General features: G+C 41.6%; 1 protein-coding gene across 1 annotated transcript in view; it reads left to right on the top strand.

Annotated features, from left to right (window-relative positions):
- Positions 1-1465, top strand: part of LOC137634710 (golgin subfamily A member 6-like protein 2) — a 2163-nt gene extending 698 nt beyond the window's left edge. Inside the window, exon 1 of the mRNA XM_068367201.1 lies at positions 1-1465. This exon is cut by the window's left edge and continues 698 nt beyond it. Coding sequence (XP_068223302.1) covers positions 1-1465 — 1465 coding nt within the window.
- Positions 1466-20000: the final 18535 nt, after the last annotated feature.

The following is a 20000-nucleotide window of genomic DNA, read 5'->3' as shown; positions in this document are numbered from 1 at the left end:
GGAGGAGATACAAGAGGAAATAGAAAAAAAGGAGGAGGCAAAAAAGAAGAAGAAAATGAAAAAGAATAAAAAGAAGAAAGAGGAGAGAAGAGAAGAACATATGAATAAGGAAGAGGAGGAGACATTAGAGGAGAAAAGGGAGAAGGAGATGCAAGAGGAAATAGAAAAAAAGAAGGAGGCAAAAAAGAAGAAGAAGAAAATGAAAAAGAATAAAAAGAAGAAAGAGGAAAGAAGAGAAGAACAAATGAAGAAGGAAGAGATAGGGGAAGAGGAGGAGACAGGAGAGGAGAAAAGGGAGGAGGAGATGCAAGAGGAAATAGAAAAAAAGGAGGAGGAGGAGGAGGCAGAAGGAGGAGAGGAGAAGAAGAAGAAAATTAGATTTAATAAGAAGAAGAAAATTAGATTTAATAAGAAGAAGAAAGAGAATAGAAGAGAAGAACATATGAAGAAGGAAGAGGAGATACGGGAAGAGAAGGAGGAGACAGGAAAAAAGGAAAGTGAGGAGGAGATACAAGGAGATGAAGAATCGATAAATCTAGAGAATTTGAGTCTTGAAATAAGTAGAATGTCTGAACTTCTGGTGTTGAACATCAAGTACTTGAAGACGATTTTGGGAGTAATGAAAGGGGTTTTAGCTCTCAAGGAAATGTTCTTTCCAATAATCGTCAAACATCGTGCGTCATCCGCAACCACTGTGATCCCGACCCCGATGATATTCGACCCTCTTCTGGGAGAGTTTGTGAAAGAAGAAAGTTACAAGTCAAGACCGGGCCAAGATCTGCCAAAGAACATAAGGAGAAAAGAGAAAGGGCGACAGGAAAGAAGAGAAGTCTATGATACATATGTCAAAGTGCGTCCGATACCGAGAGAAGTGCCGCCGCCCTTTGGCTGGGATCCTTATGGATATGGCTATCCAGGATATGGATATGAGGATCCAGGATATGGATATGGGGATCCAGGATATGGATATGGGGATCCAGGATATGGACTTGGGGGGGGTCCAGGATATGGACTTGGGGGAGATCCAGGATATGAACTTGGTGGGGATCCAGGATATGAACTTGGTGGGGATCCAGGATATGGACCTGGGGGGGATCCAGGATATGGACCTGGGGGGGATCCAGGATATGGACCTGGGGGGGATCCAGGATATGGACTTGGGGGAGATCCAGGATATGGACTTGGTGGGGATCCAGGATACGGACCTGGGGGGGATCCAGGATACGGACCTGGGGGGGATCCAGGATATGGACCTGGGTGGGATCCAGGATATGGACCTGGGGGAGATCCAGGATATGGACCTGGGGGGGATCCAGGATATGGACCTGGGGGGGATCCAGGATATGGACCTGGGGGGGATCCAGGATATGGACCTGGGGGGGATCCAGGATATGGATATTTGGATCCTCCGTATGGAGACCCTAATTATGGGGATCCTCAGTATGGGCTGCAGCAGTATCAGTAAGAGTAAATTCCATGTTAAGGGATACCTCGTAAGTACTGAATAAAGATATTTATATGTATCCAAGAAAAAAAAATAAAAAAAAATAAAAAAAAATAAAGAAAAAATAAAATCTTTGAAAACAAAAAAAAATTATACAGTATATATAAAATAAAAGGTAAAATAAATATGTAGTGGAAATAACTTTTTGTATTTTTCAGATTTGAGTAAATTATTAGTCTTAGTTTACTGTTGTCAGGAAATTCGTTTTTATTGTGAGATCTAGGTAGAGAATCACTCGATACCAACAGGATTCCCTTAGAAAAGATTCCTTTGAACTAGAGTAGTAGAACAGAAGGGCTTGGACTTGGGCATGGAAGCCATCTAGACTAAGAGCCATTTTGACACAGTTAATCCAAGGTGGATTCCGGCCTTCCAGATCAAAGGGAAATAATCTACAAGATTGACTCAGCAGAGAGAAGTAACAGTTGTTTATGCATGTAGTGTTACTTGACAAAGACTCACTTGTACTGTTTCTTTGTCAGGTAAACCAATCCAGAAGAAACAAGTCTGGCTTATTCTAGTATGCTGTGTCCCTTGGAGAAGCATTCTTTGTACTGGAATAGTGGAAGAGAAGGGCCTGGACTAGGGCATGGAAGCCATGTAGACTAAGACCCATTTTGACACAGAGTTAATCCACTGTGGATTTCGGCCTTCCAGATCTAAACCCCCCCCCCCCCCCCAAAAAAAAATCTACAAGATGGATTCAGCAGAGGGAAGAAGCAACAGTTGTTTATGCATGCAGTGTTCCTTGACAAAGATTCACCTGTACTGTTTCTTTGCCAGGTGAACCAATGCAGAAGAGACAATTCTGGCTTCTTTTGGTATGTTGTGTCCCTTGGTGAATCATTGTACTGAAATAGTGGAAGAGAAGGGCCTGGACCTGGGTATGGAAGCCATGTAGACTAAGAGCCATTGAGACAAAGAATAAATTCAAGGTGGTTTCGGCCTTCCAGATCAAAGGGAAATAATCTATAAGATGGACTCAGCAGAGGGAAGTAACAGTTGTTTATGCATGTAGGGTTCCTTGACAAAGGCTCACTTGTACTGTTTCTTTGCCAGGTGAACCAATGTAGAAGAAACAAGTCTGACTTCTTCTCGTATGCTGTGTCCCTTGGAGGAGCTTCCTTTGTACTGGAATACTGAAACAGAAGTACCGGGACTGGGGTATGGAGGCCATTTGGACTAAGTCCCATTTTAACAGAGAGCTAATCCTTGGTGGATTCCGGCCTTCCAGGTCAAAGGGAAATAATCTCTAAGACGGACTCAGTAGAGGAAAGAAGTAACAGTTGTTTATGCATGTAGTGTTCCTTGACAAAGACTCACTTGTACTGTTTCTTTGCCAGGTGAACCAATGCAGAAGAAACAAGTCTGACTTCTTGTAGTATGCTGTGTCCCTTGGTGAAGCTTCCTTTGTACTGGAATAGTGAAAGATAAGGGATTGGACTAGGGTATGGAAGCCATGTAGACTAAGACCCATTGTGACACCAAGAGGTAATCCACTGTGGATTTTGGCTTTCCAGATCTAAAACAGATCTGGAAGAAGTTTGACTTTCTTTAGTATGCTTTGTTCCTTGATGAAGATTCATCTTTACTGTTTCTTCGTCAGGTGGAAAAATGCAGAACAAACGTCTTACTTCTTTTAATATGCTCTGTCCCCCTCAACCGGAGGAGAAGAAGAAGCAGAACCAAAAGCAGCAGTAGCAGCAGCAGTATTCTATTCTGGATACCTAGGGATATCCTGAAATGGACTCAGCTGAGGGAAGTCTGACTTACTCTAGTACGCTTTGTTCCTTGATGAAGATTCACCTGTACTGTTTCTTTGTCTGGTGGACAAATGCAGAAAAGACAAGTCTGACATTCTTTTAGTATGTTGTCCAATTTGAAGAAGATTTCCGAGGGATGGATGGACAACTGTGAAAAAAAAAATCTAACATAAATAGCATGTGGAGGACTAGAACCGCCAGCACCAACAACAGTAGCAGCTGTAATAATCTATTCTGGATACCTAAGGGATATTCAACAAATGGACTCAGCAGAGGAAAGGAGTCTGACTTGATCTGGCATGCTTTGTTCCCTGGTAAAGATTCACTTGTACTGTTTCTTTATCATGTGGACAAATGCAGAAAAGACAAGTCTGACATTCTTTTAGTATGCTATCCTCCTTGAAGAAGATTTCCAAGGGATGGATGAACAATTGTGAAAAAAAAATCTAACAAATAGCATGTGGAGGACTAGAAGCACCAGCACCAAGAACAATAGCAGCTGCAATAATCTATTCTGGATACCTAAGGGATATTCAACAAATGGACTCAGCAGAGGAAAGGAGTCTGACTTGATCTGGCATTCTATGTTCCTTGGTAGAGATTCACTTGTACTGTTTCTTTATCAGGTGGACAAATGCAGAAATGACGTCTGGCATTCTATTAGTATGCTATCCTCCTTGAAGAAATTCCCCAGGGATGGATGGACAATTGTGAAAAAAAAAAGAAAAAAAATCTAACATAAATAGCAGGTGGAGGACTAGAAGAGCCAGCACCAACAACAGTAGCAGATGTAATAATCTTTTCTGGATACCTAAGGGATATTCAACAAATGGTCTCAGCAGAGGAAAGGAGTCTGACTTGATCTGGCATTCTATGTTCCTAGGTAAAGATTCACTTGTACTGTTTCTTTATCAGGTGGAGAAATGCAGAAAAGACGTCTGTCATTCTATTAGTATGCTATCCTCCTTGAAGAAGATTTCCTAGGAATGGATGGACAATTGTGAAAAAAAAATCTAACATAAATAGCATGTGGAGGACTAGAAGCACCAGCACCAAGAACAATAGCAGCTGCAATAATTTATTATAGATACCTAAGGGATATTCAACAAATGGACTCAGCAGAGGAAAGGAGTCTGACTTGATCTGGCATTCTTTGTTCCCTGGTAAAGATTCACTTGTACTGTTTCTTTATCATGTGGGCAAACGCAGAAGAAACAAGTGTGGTCTTTTAGTATAATGTATACCCTAAAGAAGATTCTGTTTTAGTGGAGTAGTGTAAGAAAAGTTTGTGGCCTTGTTTATGGTATCTATGGATTTTCTGGATCGAGAGCAACTGAGACAAAGTGTCAAACTGAAATTTATTTCAGCCTTCCAGGTCAGAAGGAATAACCTACAAGATGGACTCAGCAGAGGGAAGAAGTCTCACTTGTTTCAGTATGCAGTGTTCCTTGATAAAGAATCACTTGTACTGTTTCTTTATCATGTGGACAAATGCAGAAGAAGCAAGTGCGACGTCTTTTAGTGTAACGTGTCCTCTGAAGGAAATTCCATTATACTGGAGTAGTGGAAGGAAAGTTTTTGGGCTTGTTTATAGTATCTAAGGACTTTCTGGATCGAGAGCAACTGAGGAGAGACAAACTGTCAAGCTGAAATATATTCCAGCCTTCCAGGTAATAGGGAATAATCTACAAGATGGACTCAGCAGAGGGAAGAAGTCTCACTTGTTTCAGTATGCAGTGTTCCTTGATAAAGATTCACCTGTACTGTTTCTTTATTATGTGGACAAATGCAGAAGAAGCAAGTGCGACGTCTTTTAGTATAACGTGTCCTCTGAAGGAAATTCCATTATACTGGAGTAGTGGAAAAAAAGTTTTTGGGCTTGTTTATAGTATCTAAGGGTTTTCTGGATCAAGAGAAACTGAGAGACAAGCTGTCAAGCTGGAATTTATTCCAGCCTTCCAAGTAATAGGGAATAATCTACAAGATGGACTTAGTAGAGGGAACAAGTCTCACTTGTTTTAGTATTCAGTGTTCCTTGATAAAGATTCACCTGTACTGTTTCTTTATCATGTGGACAAATGCAGAAGAAGCAAGTGCGACGTCTTTTAGTATAACTGTGTTCTCTGAAGGAAATTCCATTATAGTGGTGTAGTGGAAGAAATGTTTGTGGGGTTGTTTATAGTATGTAGGGACTTTCTGGATCGAGAGCAACTGAGAGACAAGCTGTAAAGCTGAAATGTATTCCAGCCTTCCAGGTAATAGGGAATAATCTACAAGATAGACTCAGCAGAGGGAAGAAGTCTCACTTGTTTCAGTATGCAGTGTTCCTTGATAAAGATTCACCTGTACTGTTTCTTTATCATGTGGACAAATGCAGAAGAAGCAAGTGCGACGTCTTTTAGTATAACGTGTCCTCTGAAGGAAATTCCATTATACTGGAGTAGTGGAATAAAAGTTTGTGGGCTTGTTTATAGTATCTAAGGATTTTCTGGATCGAAAACAACTGAGAGACAAACTGTCAAGCTGAAATGTATTTCAGCCTTCCAGGTCAGAAGGAATAATCTACAAGATGGATTCAGCAGAGGAAAGAAGTCTCACTGGTTTTAGTATGCAGTGTTCCTTAATAAAGATTCACCTGTACTGTTTCTTTATCATGTGGACAAATGCAGAAGAAGCAAGTGCGACGTCTTTTAGTATAACGTGTCCTCTGAAGGAAATTCCATTATACTGAAGTAGTGGAAGAAAAGTTTTTGGGCTTGTTTATAGTATCTAAGGACTTTCTGGATCGAGAGAAACTGAGAGACAAGCTGTCAAGCTGGAATTTATTCCAGCCTTCCAGGTAATCGGGAATAATCTACAAGATGGACTTAGTAGAGGGAAGAAGTCTCACTGGTTTTAGTATGCAGTGTTCCTTGATAAAGATTCACCTGTACTGTTTATCACGTGGAGAAATGCAGAAGAAGCAAGTGCGACGTCTTTTAGTATAACTGTGTTCTCTGAAGGAAATTCCATTATAGTGGTGTAGTGGAAGAAATGTTTGTGGGGTTGTTTATAGTAGGTAGGGACTTTCTGGATCGAGAGAAACTGAGAGACAAGCTGTAAAGCTGAAATGTATTCCAGCCTTCCAGGTAATAGGGAATAATCTACAAGATGGACTCAGCAGAGGGAAGAAGTCTCACTTGTTTCAGTATGCAGTGTTCCTTGATAAAGATTCACCTGTACTGTTTCTTTATCATGTGGACAAATGCAGAAGAGGCAAGTGTGACGTCTTTTAGTATAACGTGTCCTCTGAAGGAAATTCCATTATACTGGAGTCGTGGAAGAAAAGATTTTGGGCTTGTTTATAATATCTAAGGACTTTCTGGATCGAGAGTAACTGGGAGACAAGCTGTCAAGCTGAAATATATTCCAGCCTTCCAGGTAATCAGGAATAATCTACGAGATGGACTCAGCAGAGGGAAGAAGTCTCAATGGTTTTAGTATGCAGTGTTCCTTGATAAAGATTCACCTGTACTGTTTCTTTATCATGTGGACAAATGCAGAAGAAGCAAGTGCGACGTCTTTTAGTATAACGTGACCTCTGAAGGAAATTCCATTATATTGGAGTAGTGTAAGAAAAGGTTGTGGGCTTGTTTATAGTATCTAAGGACTTTCTGGATCGAGAGCAACTGAGAGACAAGCTATCAAGCTGAAATATATTCCAGCCTTCCAGGTAATAGGGAATAATCTACAAGATAGACTCAGCAGAGTGAAGAAGTCTCACTTGTTTTAGTATGCAGTGTTCCTTGATAAAGATTCACCTGTACTGTTTCTTTATCATGTGGACAAATGCAGAAGAAGCAAGTGCGACGTCTTTTAGTATAACGTGTCCTCTGAAGGAAATTCCATTATACTGGAGTCGTGGAAGAAAAGATTTTGGGCTTGTTTATAGTATCTAAGGACTTTCTGGATCGAGAGTAACTGGGAGACAAGCTGTCAAGCTGAAATATATTCCAGCCTTCCAGGTAATCGGGAATAATCTACGAGATGGACTCAGCTGAGGGAAGAAGTCTCACTGGTTTTACTCTGCAGTGTTCCTTGATAAAGATTCTCCTGTACTGTTTCTTTATCATGTGGACAAATGCAGAAGAAGCAAGTGCGACGTCTTTTAGTATAACGTGACCTCTGAAGGAAATTCCATTATATTGGAGTAGTGTAAGAAAAGGTTGTGGGCTTGTTTATAGTATCTAAGGACTTTCTGGATCGAGAGCAACTGAGAGACAAGCTGTCAAGCTGAAATATATTCCAGCCCTCCAGGTAATAGGGAATAATCTACGAGATGGACTCAGCAGAGGTAAGAAGTCTGACTTACTCTAGTACGCTTTGTTCCTTGATGAAGATTCACCTCTACTGTTTCTTTTTCCGGTGGACAAATGCAGTATAAAAAAGTATTCTTTTAATATGGTGTGACCCACTCAGCCGGAGGAGAAGAAGAAACAGAACCAACAGCAGCAGTAGCAGCAGCAGTATTCTATTCTAGATACCTAAGGGATATCCTCAAATGGACTCAGCAGAGGGAAGAAGTCTGACTTGCTTTGGTATGCTTTTGTTCCTTGATAAAGATTCACCTGTACTGTTTCTTCGTTAGGTGGACAAATGCAGAACAAAAAATTCTGACTTCTAGTATGTAGTGACCCCCCTCAGCCAGAGGAGAAGAAGAAGCAGAACCAAAAGCAGCAGTTGCAGAAGTAGCAGTTATCTATTCTGAATCGCCTGACGTATATACTCAAATGGACACAGCAGAAGGAAGAAGTCTGACTTGCTTTGGTATGCTTTGTTCCTTGATGAAGATTCACCTGTACTATTTCTTTGTCTGGTGGACAAATGCAGAACAAACAAGTCTGACTTCTTCTAGTATGTTGTGACCCCCCTCAGCCGGAGGAGAAGAAGAAGCAGAACCAAAAGCAGCAGTTGCAGAAGTAGCAGTTATCTATTCTGAATCGCCTGACGTATATACTCAAATGGACACAGCAGAGGGAAGAAGTCTGACTTGCTTTGGTATGCTTTGTTCCTTGATAAAAATTCACCTGTACTGTTTCTTTGTCAGGTGGACAAATGCAGAACAAACAAGTCTTACTTCTTCTAGTATGTTGTGACCCCCCTCAGCCGGAGGAGAAGAAGAAGCAGAACCAAAAGCAGCAGTTGCAGAAGTAGCAGTTATATATTCTGAATCGCCTGACGTATATACTCAAATGGACACAGCAGAGGGAAGAAATCTGACTTGCTTTGGTATGCTTTGTTCCTTGATAAAAATTCACCTGTACTGTTTCTTTGTCAGGTGGACAAATGCAGAACAAACAAGTCTGATTTCTTCTAGTATGTTGTGACCCCCCTCAGTTGGAGGAGAAGAAGCAGAACCAAAGGCAGCGGTTGCAGAAGTAGCAGTTATCTATTCTGAATCACCTGACGGATATAATTAAATGGACTCAGCAGAGGGAAGAAGTCTGACTTGCTTTGGTATGCTTTGTTCCTTGATGAAGATTCACCTGTACTGTTTCTTTGTCAGGTGGACAAATGCAGAACAAACAAGTCTGATTTCTTCTAGTATGTTGTGACCCCCCTCAGTTGGAGGAGAAGAAGCAGAACCAAAGGCAGCGGTTGCAGAAGTAGCAGTTATCTATTCTGAATCGCCTGACGTATATACTCAAATGGACACAGCAGAGGGAAGAAGTCTGACTTGCTTTGGTATGCTTTGTTCCTTGATGAAGATTCACCTGTACTGTTTCTTTTTCAGGTGAACAAATGCAGAACAAACAAGTCTGACTTCTTCTAGTATGTTGTGACCCCCCTCAGTTGGAGGAGAAGAAGCAGAACCAAAGGCAGTGGTTGCAGAAGTAGCAGTTATCTATTCTGAATCACCTGACGGATATACTCAAATGGACTCAGCAGAGGGAAGAAATCTGACTTGCTTTGGTATGCCTTGTTCCTTGATGAAGATTCACCTGTACTGTTTCTTTGTCGGGTGGACAAATGCAGAACAAACAAGTCTGACTTTTTCTAGTATGTTGTGACCCCCCTCAGTTGGAGGAGAAGAAGCAGAACCAAAAGCAGCGATTGCAGAAGCAGCAGTTATCTATTCTGAATCGCCTGACGGATATACTCAAATGGACTCAGCAGAGGGGGGAAGTCTGACTTGCTTTGGTATGCTTTGTTCCTTGATGAAGATTCACCTGTACTGTTTCTTTGTCAGGTGGACAAATGCAGAACAAACAAGTCTGATTTCTTCTAGTATGTTGTGACCCCCCTCAGTTGGAGGAGAAGAGGCAGAACCAAAGGCAGCGATTGCAGAAGCAGCATTTATCTATTCTGAATCGCCTGACGGATATACTCAAATGGACTCAGCAGATGTAGGAAGTCTGACTTGCTTTGGTATGCTTTTTTCCTTGAAGATCCACCTGTACAGTTTCTTTGTCGGTTGGACAAATGCAGAACAAACAAGTCTGACTTCTTCTAGTATGTTGTGACCCCCCTCAGTTGGAGGAGAAGAAGCAGAACCAAAGGCAGCGATTGCAGAAATAGCAGTTATCTATTCTGAATCGCCTGACGGATATACTCAAATGGACTCAGCAGAGGGAGGAAGTCTGACTTACTTTGGTATGCTTTGTTCCTGGATGAAGATCCACCTGTACTGTTTCTTTTTCGGGTGGACAAATGGAGAAGAGACAATTCTGGCTTCTTTTGGTATGTTGTGTCCCTTGGTGAATCATTGTACTGGAATAGTGGAAGAGAAGGGCCTGGACCTGGGTATGGAAGCCATGTAGACTAAGAGCCATTGAGACAAAGAATAAATTCAAGGTGGTTTCGGCCTTCCAGATCAAAGGGAAATAATCTATAAGATGGACTCAGCAGAGGGAAGTAACAGTTGTTTATGCATGTAGGGTTCCTTGACAAAGGCTCACTTGTACTGTTTCTTTGCCAGGTGAACCAATGTAGAAGAAACAAGTCTGACTTCTTCTCGTATGCTGTGTCCCTTGGAGGAGCTTCCTTTGTACTGGAATACTGAAACAGAAGTGCCGGGACTGGGGTATGGAGGCCATTTGGACTAAGTCCCATTTTAACAGAGAGCTAATCCTTGGTGGATTCCGGCCTTCCAGGTCAAAGGGAAATAATCTCTAAGACGGACTCAGTAGAGGAAAGAAGTAACAGTTGTTTATGCATGTAGTGTTCCTTGACAAAGACTCACTTGTACTGTTTCTTTGCCAGGTGAACCAATGCAGAAGAAACAAGTCTGACTTCTTGTAGTATGCTGTGTCTCTTGGTGAAGCTTCCTTTGTACTGGAATAGTGAAAGATAAGGGATTGGACTAGGGTATGGAAGCCATGTAGACTAAGACCCATTGTGACACCAAGAGGTAATCCACTGTGGATTTTGGCTTTCCAGATCTAAAACAGATCTGGAAGAAGTTTGACTTTCTTTAGTATGCTTTGTTCCTTGATGAAGATTCATCTTTACTGTTTCTTCGTCAGTTGGAAAAATGCAGAACAAACAAGTCTTACTTCTTCTAATATGCTCTGTCCCCCTCAGCCGGAGGAGAAGAAGAAGCAGAACCAAAAGCAGCAGTAGCAGCAGCAGTATTCTATTCTGTATACCTAAGGGATATCCTGAAATGGACTCAGCTGAGGGAAGTCTGACTTACTCTAGTACGCTTTGTTCCTTGATGAAGATTCACCTGTACTGTTTCTTTGTCTGGTGGACAAATGCAGAAAAGACAAGTCTGACATTCTTTTAGTATGTTGTCCAACTTGAAGAAGATTTCCGAGGGATGGATGGACAACTGTGAAAAAAAAAAAAATCTAACAAATAGCATGTGGAGGACTAGAACCGCCAGCACCAACAACAGTAGCAGCTGTAATAATCTATTCTGGATACCTAAGGGATATTCAACAAATGGACTCAGCAGAGGAAAGGAGTCTGACTTGATCTGGCATGCTTTGTTCCCTGGTAAAGATTCACTTGTACTGTTTCTTTATCATGTGGACAAATGCAGAAAAGACGTCTGACATTCTTTTAGTATGCTATCCTCCTTGAAGAAGATTTCCAAGGGATGGATGAACAATTGTGAAAAAAAAATCTAACAAATAGCATGTGGAGGACTAGAAGCACCAGCACCAAGAACAATAGCAGCTGCAATAATCTATTCTGGATACCTAAGGGATATTCAACAAATGGACTCAGCAGAGGAAAGGAGTCTGACTTGATCTGGCATGCTTTGTTCCCTGGTAAAGATTCACTTGTACTGTTTCTTTATCATGTGGACAAATGCAGAAAAGACGTCTGACATTCTTTTAGTATGCTATCCTCCTTGAAGAAGATTTCCAAGGGATGGATGAACAATTGTGAAAAAAAAATCTAACAAATAGCATGTGGAGGACTAGAAGCACCAGCACCAAGAACAATAGCAGCTGCAATAATCTATTCTGGATACCTAAGGGATATTCAACAAATGGACTCAGCAGAGGAAAGGAGTCTGACTTGATCTGGCATTCTATGTTCCTTGGTAGAGATTCACTTGTACTGTTTCTTTATCAGGTGGACAAATGCAGAAATGACGTCGGGCATTCTATTAGTATGCTGTCCTCCTTGAAGAAATTCCCCAGGGATGGATGGACAATTGTGAAAAAAAAGAAAAAAATCTAACATAAATAGCAGGTGGAGGACTAGAAGCACCAGCACCAACAACAGTAGCAGATGTAATAATCTATTCTGGATACCTAAGGGATATTCAACAAATGGTCTCAGCAGAGGAAAGGAGTCTGACTTGATCTGGCATTCTATGTTCCTAGGTAAAGATTCACTTGTACTGTTTCTTTATCAGGTGGACAAATCGTCTGTCATTCTATTAGTATGCTATCCTCCTTGAAGAAGATTTCCTAGGAATGGATGGACAATTGTGAAAAAAAAAATCTAACATGAATAGCATGTGGAGGACTAGAAGCACCAGCACCAAGAACAATAGCAGCTGCAATAATTTATTATAGATACCTAAGGGATATTCAACAAATGGACTCAGCAGAGGAAAGGAGTCTGACTTGATCTGGCATTCTTTGTTCCCTGGTAAAGATTCACTTGTACTGTTTCTTTATCATGTGGGCAAACGCAGAAGAAACAAGTGTGGTCTTTTAGTATAATGTGTACCCTAAAGAAGATTCTGTTTTAGTGGAGTAGTGTAAGAAAAGTTTGTGGCCTTGTTTATGGTATCTATGGATTTTCTGGATCGAGAGCAACTGAGACAAAGTGTCAAACTGAAATTTATTTCAGCCTTCCAGGTCAGAAGGAATAACCTACAAGATGGACTCAGCAGAGGGAAGAAGTCTCACTTGTTTCAGTATGCAGTGTTCCTTGATAAAGAATCACTTGTACTGTTTCTTTATCATGTGGACAAATGCAGAAGAAGCAAGTGCGACGTCTTTTAGTGTAACGTGTCCTCTGAAGGAAATTCCATTATACTGGAGTAGTGGAAGGAAAGTTTTTGGGCTTGTTTATAGTATCTAAGGACTTTCTGGATCGAGAGCAACTGAGGAGAGACAAACTGTCAAGCTGAAATATATTCCAGCCTTCCAGGTAATAGGGAATAATCTACAAGATGGACTCAGCAGAGGGAAGAAGTCTCACTTGTTTCAGTATGCAGTGTTCCTTGATAAAGATTCACCTGTACTGTTTCTTTATTATGTGGACAAATGCAGAAGAAGCAAGTGCGACGTCTTTTAGTATAACGTGTCCTCTGAAGGAAATTCCATTATACTGGAGTAGTGGAAAAAAAGTTTTTGGGCTTGTTTATAGTATCTAAGGGTTTTCTGGATCAAGAGAAACTGAGAGACAAGCTGTCAAGCTGGAATTTATTCCAGCCTTCCAAGTAATAGGGAATAATCTACAAGATGGACTTAGTAGAGGGAACAAGTCTCACTTGTTTTAGTATTCAGTGTTCCTTGATAAAGATTCACCTGTACTGTTTCTTTATCATGTGGACAAATGCAGAAGAAGCAAGTGTGACGTCTTTTAGTATAACTGTGTTCTCTGAAGGAAATTCCATTATAGTGGTGTAGTGGAAGAAATGTTTGTGGGGTTGTTTATAGTATGTAGGGACTTTCTGGATCGAGAGCAACTGAGAGACAAGCTGTAAAGCTGAAATGTATTCCAGCCTTCCAGGTAATAGGGAATAATCTACAAGATAGACTCAGCAGAGGGAAGAAGTCTCACTTGTTTCAGTATGCAGTGTTCCTTGATAAAGATTCACCTGTACTGTTTCTTTATCATGTGGACAAATGCAGAAGAAGCAAGTGCGACGTCTTTTAGTATAACGTGTCCTCTGAAGGAAATTCCATTATACTGGAGTAGTGGAATAAAAGTTTGTGGGCTTGTTTATAGTATCTAAGGATTTTCTGGATCGAAAACAACTGAGAGACAAACTGTCAAGCTGAAATGTATTTCAGCCTTCCAGGTCAGAAGGAATAATCTACAAGATGGACTCAGCAGAGGAAAGAAGTCTCACTGGTTTTAGTATGCAGTGTTCCTTAATAAAGATTCACCTGTACTGTTTCTTTATCATGTGGACAAATGCAGAAGAAGCAAGTGCGACGTCTTATAGTATAACGTGTCCTCTGAAGGAAATTCCATTATACTGAAGTAGTGGAAGAAAAGTTTTTGGGCTTGTTTATAGTATCTAAGGACTTTCTGGATCGAGAGAAACTGAGAGACAAGCTGTCAAGCTGGAATTTATTCCAGCCTTCCAGGTAATCGGGAATAATCTACAAGATGGACTTAGTAGAGGGAAGAAGTCTCACTGGTTTTAGTATGCAGTGTTCCTTAATAAAGATTCACCTGTACTGTTTCTTTATCATGTGGACAAATGCAGAAGAAGCAAGTGCGACGTCCTTTAGTATAACGTGTCCTCTGAAGGAAATTCCATTATACTGGAGTAGTGGAAGAAAAGTTTTTGGGCTTGTTTAGAGTATCTAAGGACTTTCTGGATCGAGAGAAACTGAGAGACAAGCTGTCAAGCTGGAATTTATTCCAGCCTTCCAGGTAATAGGGAATAATCTACAAGATGGACTTAGTAGAGGGAAGAAGTCTCACTGGTTTTAGTATGCAGTGTTCCTTGATAAAGATTCACCTGTACTGTTTCTTTATCATGTGGACAAATGCAGAAGAAGCAAGTGCGACGTCTTTTAGTATAACTGTGTTCTCTGAAGGAAATTCCATTATAGTGGTGTAGTGGAAGAAATGTTTTTGGGGTTGTTTATAGTATGTAGGGACTTTCTGGATCGAGAGCAAGTGAGAGATAAGCTGTAAAGCTGAAATGTATTCCAGCCTTCCAGGTAATAGGGAATAATCTACAAGATGGACTCAGCAGAGGGAAGAAGTCTCACTTGTTTCAGTATGCAGTGTTCCTTGATAAAGATTCACCTGTACTTTTTTTTTATCATGTGGACAAATGCAGAAGAAGCAAGTGCGACGTCTTTTAGTATAACTGTGTCCTCTGAAGGAAATTCCATTATACTGGAGTAGTGTAAGAAAAGGTTTTGGGCTTGTTTATAGTATCTAAGGACTTTCTGGATCGAGAGTAACTGAGAGACAAGCTGTCAAGCTGAAATATATTCCAGCCTTCCAGGTAATCGGGAATAATCTACGAGATGGACTCAGCAGAGGGAAGAAGTCTCACTGGTTTTAGTATGCAGTGTTCCTTGATAAAGATTCACCTGTACTGTTTCTTTATCATGTGGACAAATGCAGAAGAAGCAAGTGCGACGTCTTTTAGTATAACTGTGTCCTTTGAAGGAAATTCCATTATACTGGAGTAGTGTAAGAAAAGGTTTTGGGCTTGTTTATAGTATCTAAGGACTTTCTGGATCGAGAGCAACTGAGAGACAAGCTATCAAGCTGAAATATATTCCAGCCTTCCAGGTAATAGGGAATAATCTACGAGATAGACTCAGCAGAGTGAAGAAGTCTCACTTGTTTTAGTATGCAGTGTTCCTTGATAAAGATTCACCTGTACTGTTTCTTTATCATGTGGACAAATGCAGAAGAGGCAAGTGTGACGTCTTTTAGTATAACGTGTCCTCTGAAGGAAATTCCATTATAGTAGAGTAGTGGAAGAAAAGGTTGTGGACTTGTTTATAGTATCTAAGGACTTTCTGGATCGAGAGCAACTGAGAGACAAGCTGTCAAGCTGAAATATATTCCAGCCCTCCAGGTAATAGGGAATAATCTACGAGATGGACTTACTCTAGTACGCTTTGTTCCTTGATGAAGATTCACCTATACTGTTTCTTTTTCCGGTGGACAAATACAGTATAAAAAAGTCTTCTTTTAATATGGTGTGACCCACTCAGCCGGAGGAGAAGAAGCAGAACCAACAGCAGCAGTAGCAGCAGCAGTATTCTATTTTAGATACCTAAGGGATATCCTCAAATGGACTCATCAGAGGGAAGAAGTCTGACTTGCTTTGGTATGCTTTGTTCCTTGATAAAGATTCACCTGTACTGTTTCTTCGTTAGGTGGACAAATGCAGAACAAAAAATTCTGACTTCTAGTATGTTGTGACCCCCCTCAGCCAGAGGAGAAGAAGAAGCAGAACCAAAAGCAGCATTTGCAGAAGTAGCAGTTATCTATTCTGAATCGCCTGACGTATATACTCAAATGGACACAGCAGAAGGAAGATATCTGACTTGCTTTGGTAAGCTTTGTTCCTTGATGAAGATTCACCTGTACTATTTCTTTGTCTGGTGGACAAATGCAGAACAAACAAGTCTGACTTCTTCTAGTATGTTTTGACCCTCCTCAGCCGGAGGAGAAGAAGAAGCAGAACCAAAAGCAGCAGTTGCAGAAGTAGCAGTTATCTATTCTGAATCGCCTGACGTATATACTCAAATGGACACAGCAGAGGGAAGAAGTCTGACTTGCTTTGGTATGCTTTGTTCCTTGATAAAAATTCACCTGTACTGTTTCTTTGTCAGGTGGACAAATGCAGAACAAACAAGTCTGACTTCTTCTAGTATGTTGTGACCCCCCTCAGCCGGAGGAGAAGAAGAAGCAGAACCAAAAGCAGCAGTTGCAGAAGTAGCAGTTATCTATTCTGAATCGCCTGACGTATATACTCAAATGGACACAGCAGAGGGAAGATATCTGACTTGCTTTGGTATGCTTTGTTCCTTGATAAAAATTCACCTGTACTGTTTCTTTGTCAGGTGGACAAATGCAGAACAAACAAGTCTGATTTCTTCTAGTATGTTGTGACCCCCTTCAGTTGGAGGAGAAGAAGCAGAACCAAAGGCAGCGGTTGCAGAAGCAGCAGTTATCTATTCTGAATCGCCTGACGGATATAATTAAATGGACTCAGCAGAGGGAGGAAGTCTGACTTGCTTTGGTATGCTTTGTTCCTTGATGAAGATTCACCTGTACTTTTTCTTTGTCAGGTGGACAAATGCAGAACAAACAAGTCTGATTTCTTTTAGTATGTTGTGACCCCCCTCAGTTGGAGGAGAAGAAGCAGAACCAAAGGCAGCGGTTGCTGAAGTAGCAGTTATCTATTCTGAATCGCCTGACGGATATAATTAAATGGACTCAGCAGAGGGAAGAAGTCTGACTTGCTTTGGTATGCTTTGTTCCTTGATGAAGATTCAGCTGTACTGTTTCTTTGTCAGGTGGACAAATGCAGAACAAACAAGTCTGATTTCTTCTAGTATGTTGTGACCCCCCTCAGTTGGAGGAGAAGAAGCAGAACCAAAGGCAGCGGTTGCAGAAGTAGCAGTTATCTATTCTGAATCGCCTGACGTATATACTCAAATGGACACAGCAGAGGGAAGAAGTGTGACTTGCTTTGGTATGCTTTGTTCCTTGATGAAGATTCACCTGTACTGTTTCTTTGTCAGGTGAACAAATGCAGAACAAACAAGTCTGACTTCTTCTAGTATGTTGTGACCCCCCTCAGTTGGAGGAGAAGAAGCAGAACCAAAAGCAGCGATTGCAGAAGCAGCAGTTATCTATTCTGAATCGCCTGACGGATATACTCAAATGGACTCAGCAGAGGGAGGAAGTCTGACTTGCTTTGGTATGCTTTGTGCCTTGATGAAGATTCACCTGTACTGTTTCTTTGTCAGGTGGACAAATGCAGAACAAACAAGTCTGATTTCTTCTAGTATCTTGTGACCCCCCTCAGTTGGAGGAGAAGAGGCAGAACCAAAGGCAGCGATTGCAGAAGCAGCAGTTATCTATTCTGAATCGCCTGACTGATATACTCATTGAGACTCAGCAGAGGTAGGAAGTCTGACTTGCTTTGGTATGCTTTTTTCCTTGAAGATCCACCTGTACTGTTTCTTTGTCGGTTGGACAAATGCAGAACAAACAAGACTGACTTCTTCTAGTATGTTGTGACCCCCCTCAGTTGGAGGAGAAGAAGCAGAACCAAAGGCAGCGATTGCAGAAATAGCAGTTATCTATTCTGAATCGCCTGACGGATATACTCAAATGGACTCAGCAGAGGGAGGAAGTCTGACTTACTTTGGTATGCTTTGTTCCTTGATGAAGATCCACCTGTACTGTTTCTTTTTCGGGTGAACAAATGCAGAACAAACAAGTCTGACTTCTTCTAGTATGTTGTGACCCTCAGTTGGAGGAGAAGAAGCAGAACCAAAGGCAGTGATTGCAGCAGCAGCAGTTATCTATTCTGAATCGCCTGACGGATATACTTAAATGGACTCAGCAGAGAGAGGAAGTCTGACATGCTTTGGTATGCTTTGTTCCTTGATGAAGATCCACCTGCACTGTTTCTTTGTCGGGTGGACAAATGCAGAACAAACAAGTCTGACTTCTTCTAGTATGTTGTGACCCCCCCCCCTGGTTTGAGGAGAAGAAGCAGAACCAAAAGAAGGATTGCAGAAGCAGCAGTTATCTATTCTGAATCGCCTGACTGATGTACTCAAATGGACTCAGCAGAGGGAGGAAGTCTGACTTGCTTTGGTATGCTTTGTTCCTTGATGAAGATCCACCTGTACTGTTTCTTTGTCGGGTGGACAAATGCAGAACAAACAAGTCTGACTTCTTCTAGTATGTTGGTACCCCCCTCAGTTGGAGGAGAAGAAGCAGAACCAAAGGCAGCGATTGCAGAAGCAGCAGTTATCTATTCTGAATCTCCTGACGGATATACTCGAATGGACTCAGCAGAGGGAGGAAGTCTGACTTGCTTTGGTATGCTTTGTTCCTTGATGAAGATCCACCTGTACTGTTTCTTTTTCGGGTGGACAAATGCAGAACAAACAAGTCTGACTTCTTCTAGTATGTTGTGACCCCCCTCAGTTGGAGGAGAAGAAGCAGAACCAAAGGCATTGATTGCAGCAGCAGCAGTTATCTATTCTGAATCGCCTGACGGATATACTCAAATGGACTCAGCAGAGAGAGGAAGTCTGACTTGCTTTGGTATGCTTTGTTCCTTGATGAAGATCCACCTGTACTGTTTCTCTGTGGGGTGGACAAATGCAGAACAAACAAGTCTGACTTCTTCTAGTATGTTGTGACCCCCCTCAGTTGGAGGAGAAGAAGCAGAACCAAAGGCAGCGATTGCAGAAGCAGCAGTTATCTATTCTGAATTGCCTGACGGATATACTCAAATGGACTCAGCAGAGGGAGGAAGTCTGACTTGCTTTGGTATGCTTTGTTCCTTGATGAAGATCCACCTGTACTGTTTCTTTGTCGGGTGGACAAATGCAGAACAAACAAGTCTGACTTTTTCTAGTATGTTGTGACCCCCCTCAGTTGGAGGAGAAGAAGCAGAACCAAAGGCAGCGATTGCAGAAGCAGCAGTTATCTATTCTGAATCGCCTGACGGATATACTCAAATGGACTCAGCAGAGGGAGGAAGTCTGACTTGCTTTGGTATGTTTTGTTCCTTGATGAAGATCCACCTGTACTGTTTCTTTGTCGGGTGGACATATGCAGAACAAACAAGTCTGACTTCTTCTAGTATGTTGTAACCCCCCTCATTTGGAGAAGAAGAAGCAGAACCAAAGGCAGCGGTTGCAGAAATAGCAGTTATCTATTCTGAATCACCTGACGGATATACTTAAATGGACTCAGCAGAGGGAGGAAGTCTGACTTGCTTTGGTATGCTTTGTTCCTTGATGAAGATCCACCTGTACTTTTTCTTTGTCGGGTGGACATATGCAGAACAAACAAGTCTGACTTCTTCTAGTATGTTGTGACCCCCCTCAGTTGGAGGAGAAGAAGCAGAACCAAAGGCAGCGATTGCAGAAGCAGCAGTTATCTATTCTGAATTGCTTGACAGATTTACTCAAATGGACTCAGCAGAGGGAGGAAGTCTGACTTGCTTTGGTATGCTTTGTTCCTTGATGAAGATCCACCTGTACTGTTTCTTTGTCGGGTGGACAAATGCAGAACAAACAAGTCTGACTTCTTCTAGTATGTTTTGACCCCCCTCAGTTGGAGGAGAAGAAGCAGAACCAAAGGCAGCGATTGCAGAAGCAGCAGTTATTTATTCTGACTCCCCTGACAGATGTACTCAAATGGACTCAGCAGAGGGAGGAAGTCTGACTTGCTTTGGTACGCTTTGTTCCTTGATGAAGATCCACCTGTACTGTTTCTTTGTCAGGTGCACAGATGCTGATGAAGTGAGTCTGACTTCTAGTATGCTGTGACCACCTTCAGCAGGAGGAAAAAAAGAAGCGGAACCAAAAGCAGCC

This window comes from Palaemon carinicauda, chromosome 45 (assembly GCF_036898095.1).
Source record: "Palaemon carinicauda isolate YSFRI2023 chromosome 45, ASM3689809v2, whole genome shotgun sequence".
In the NCBI taxonomy this organism is placed as follows: domain Eukaryota; kingdom Metazoa; phylum Arthropoda; class Malacostraca; order Decapoda; family Palaemonidae; genus Palaemon; species Palaemon carinicauda.
The sequence above is the reverse complement of the archived record's forward strand: the minus strand, read 5'-3'. Positions and strand labels throughout refer to the sequence as shown.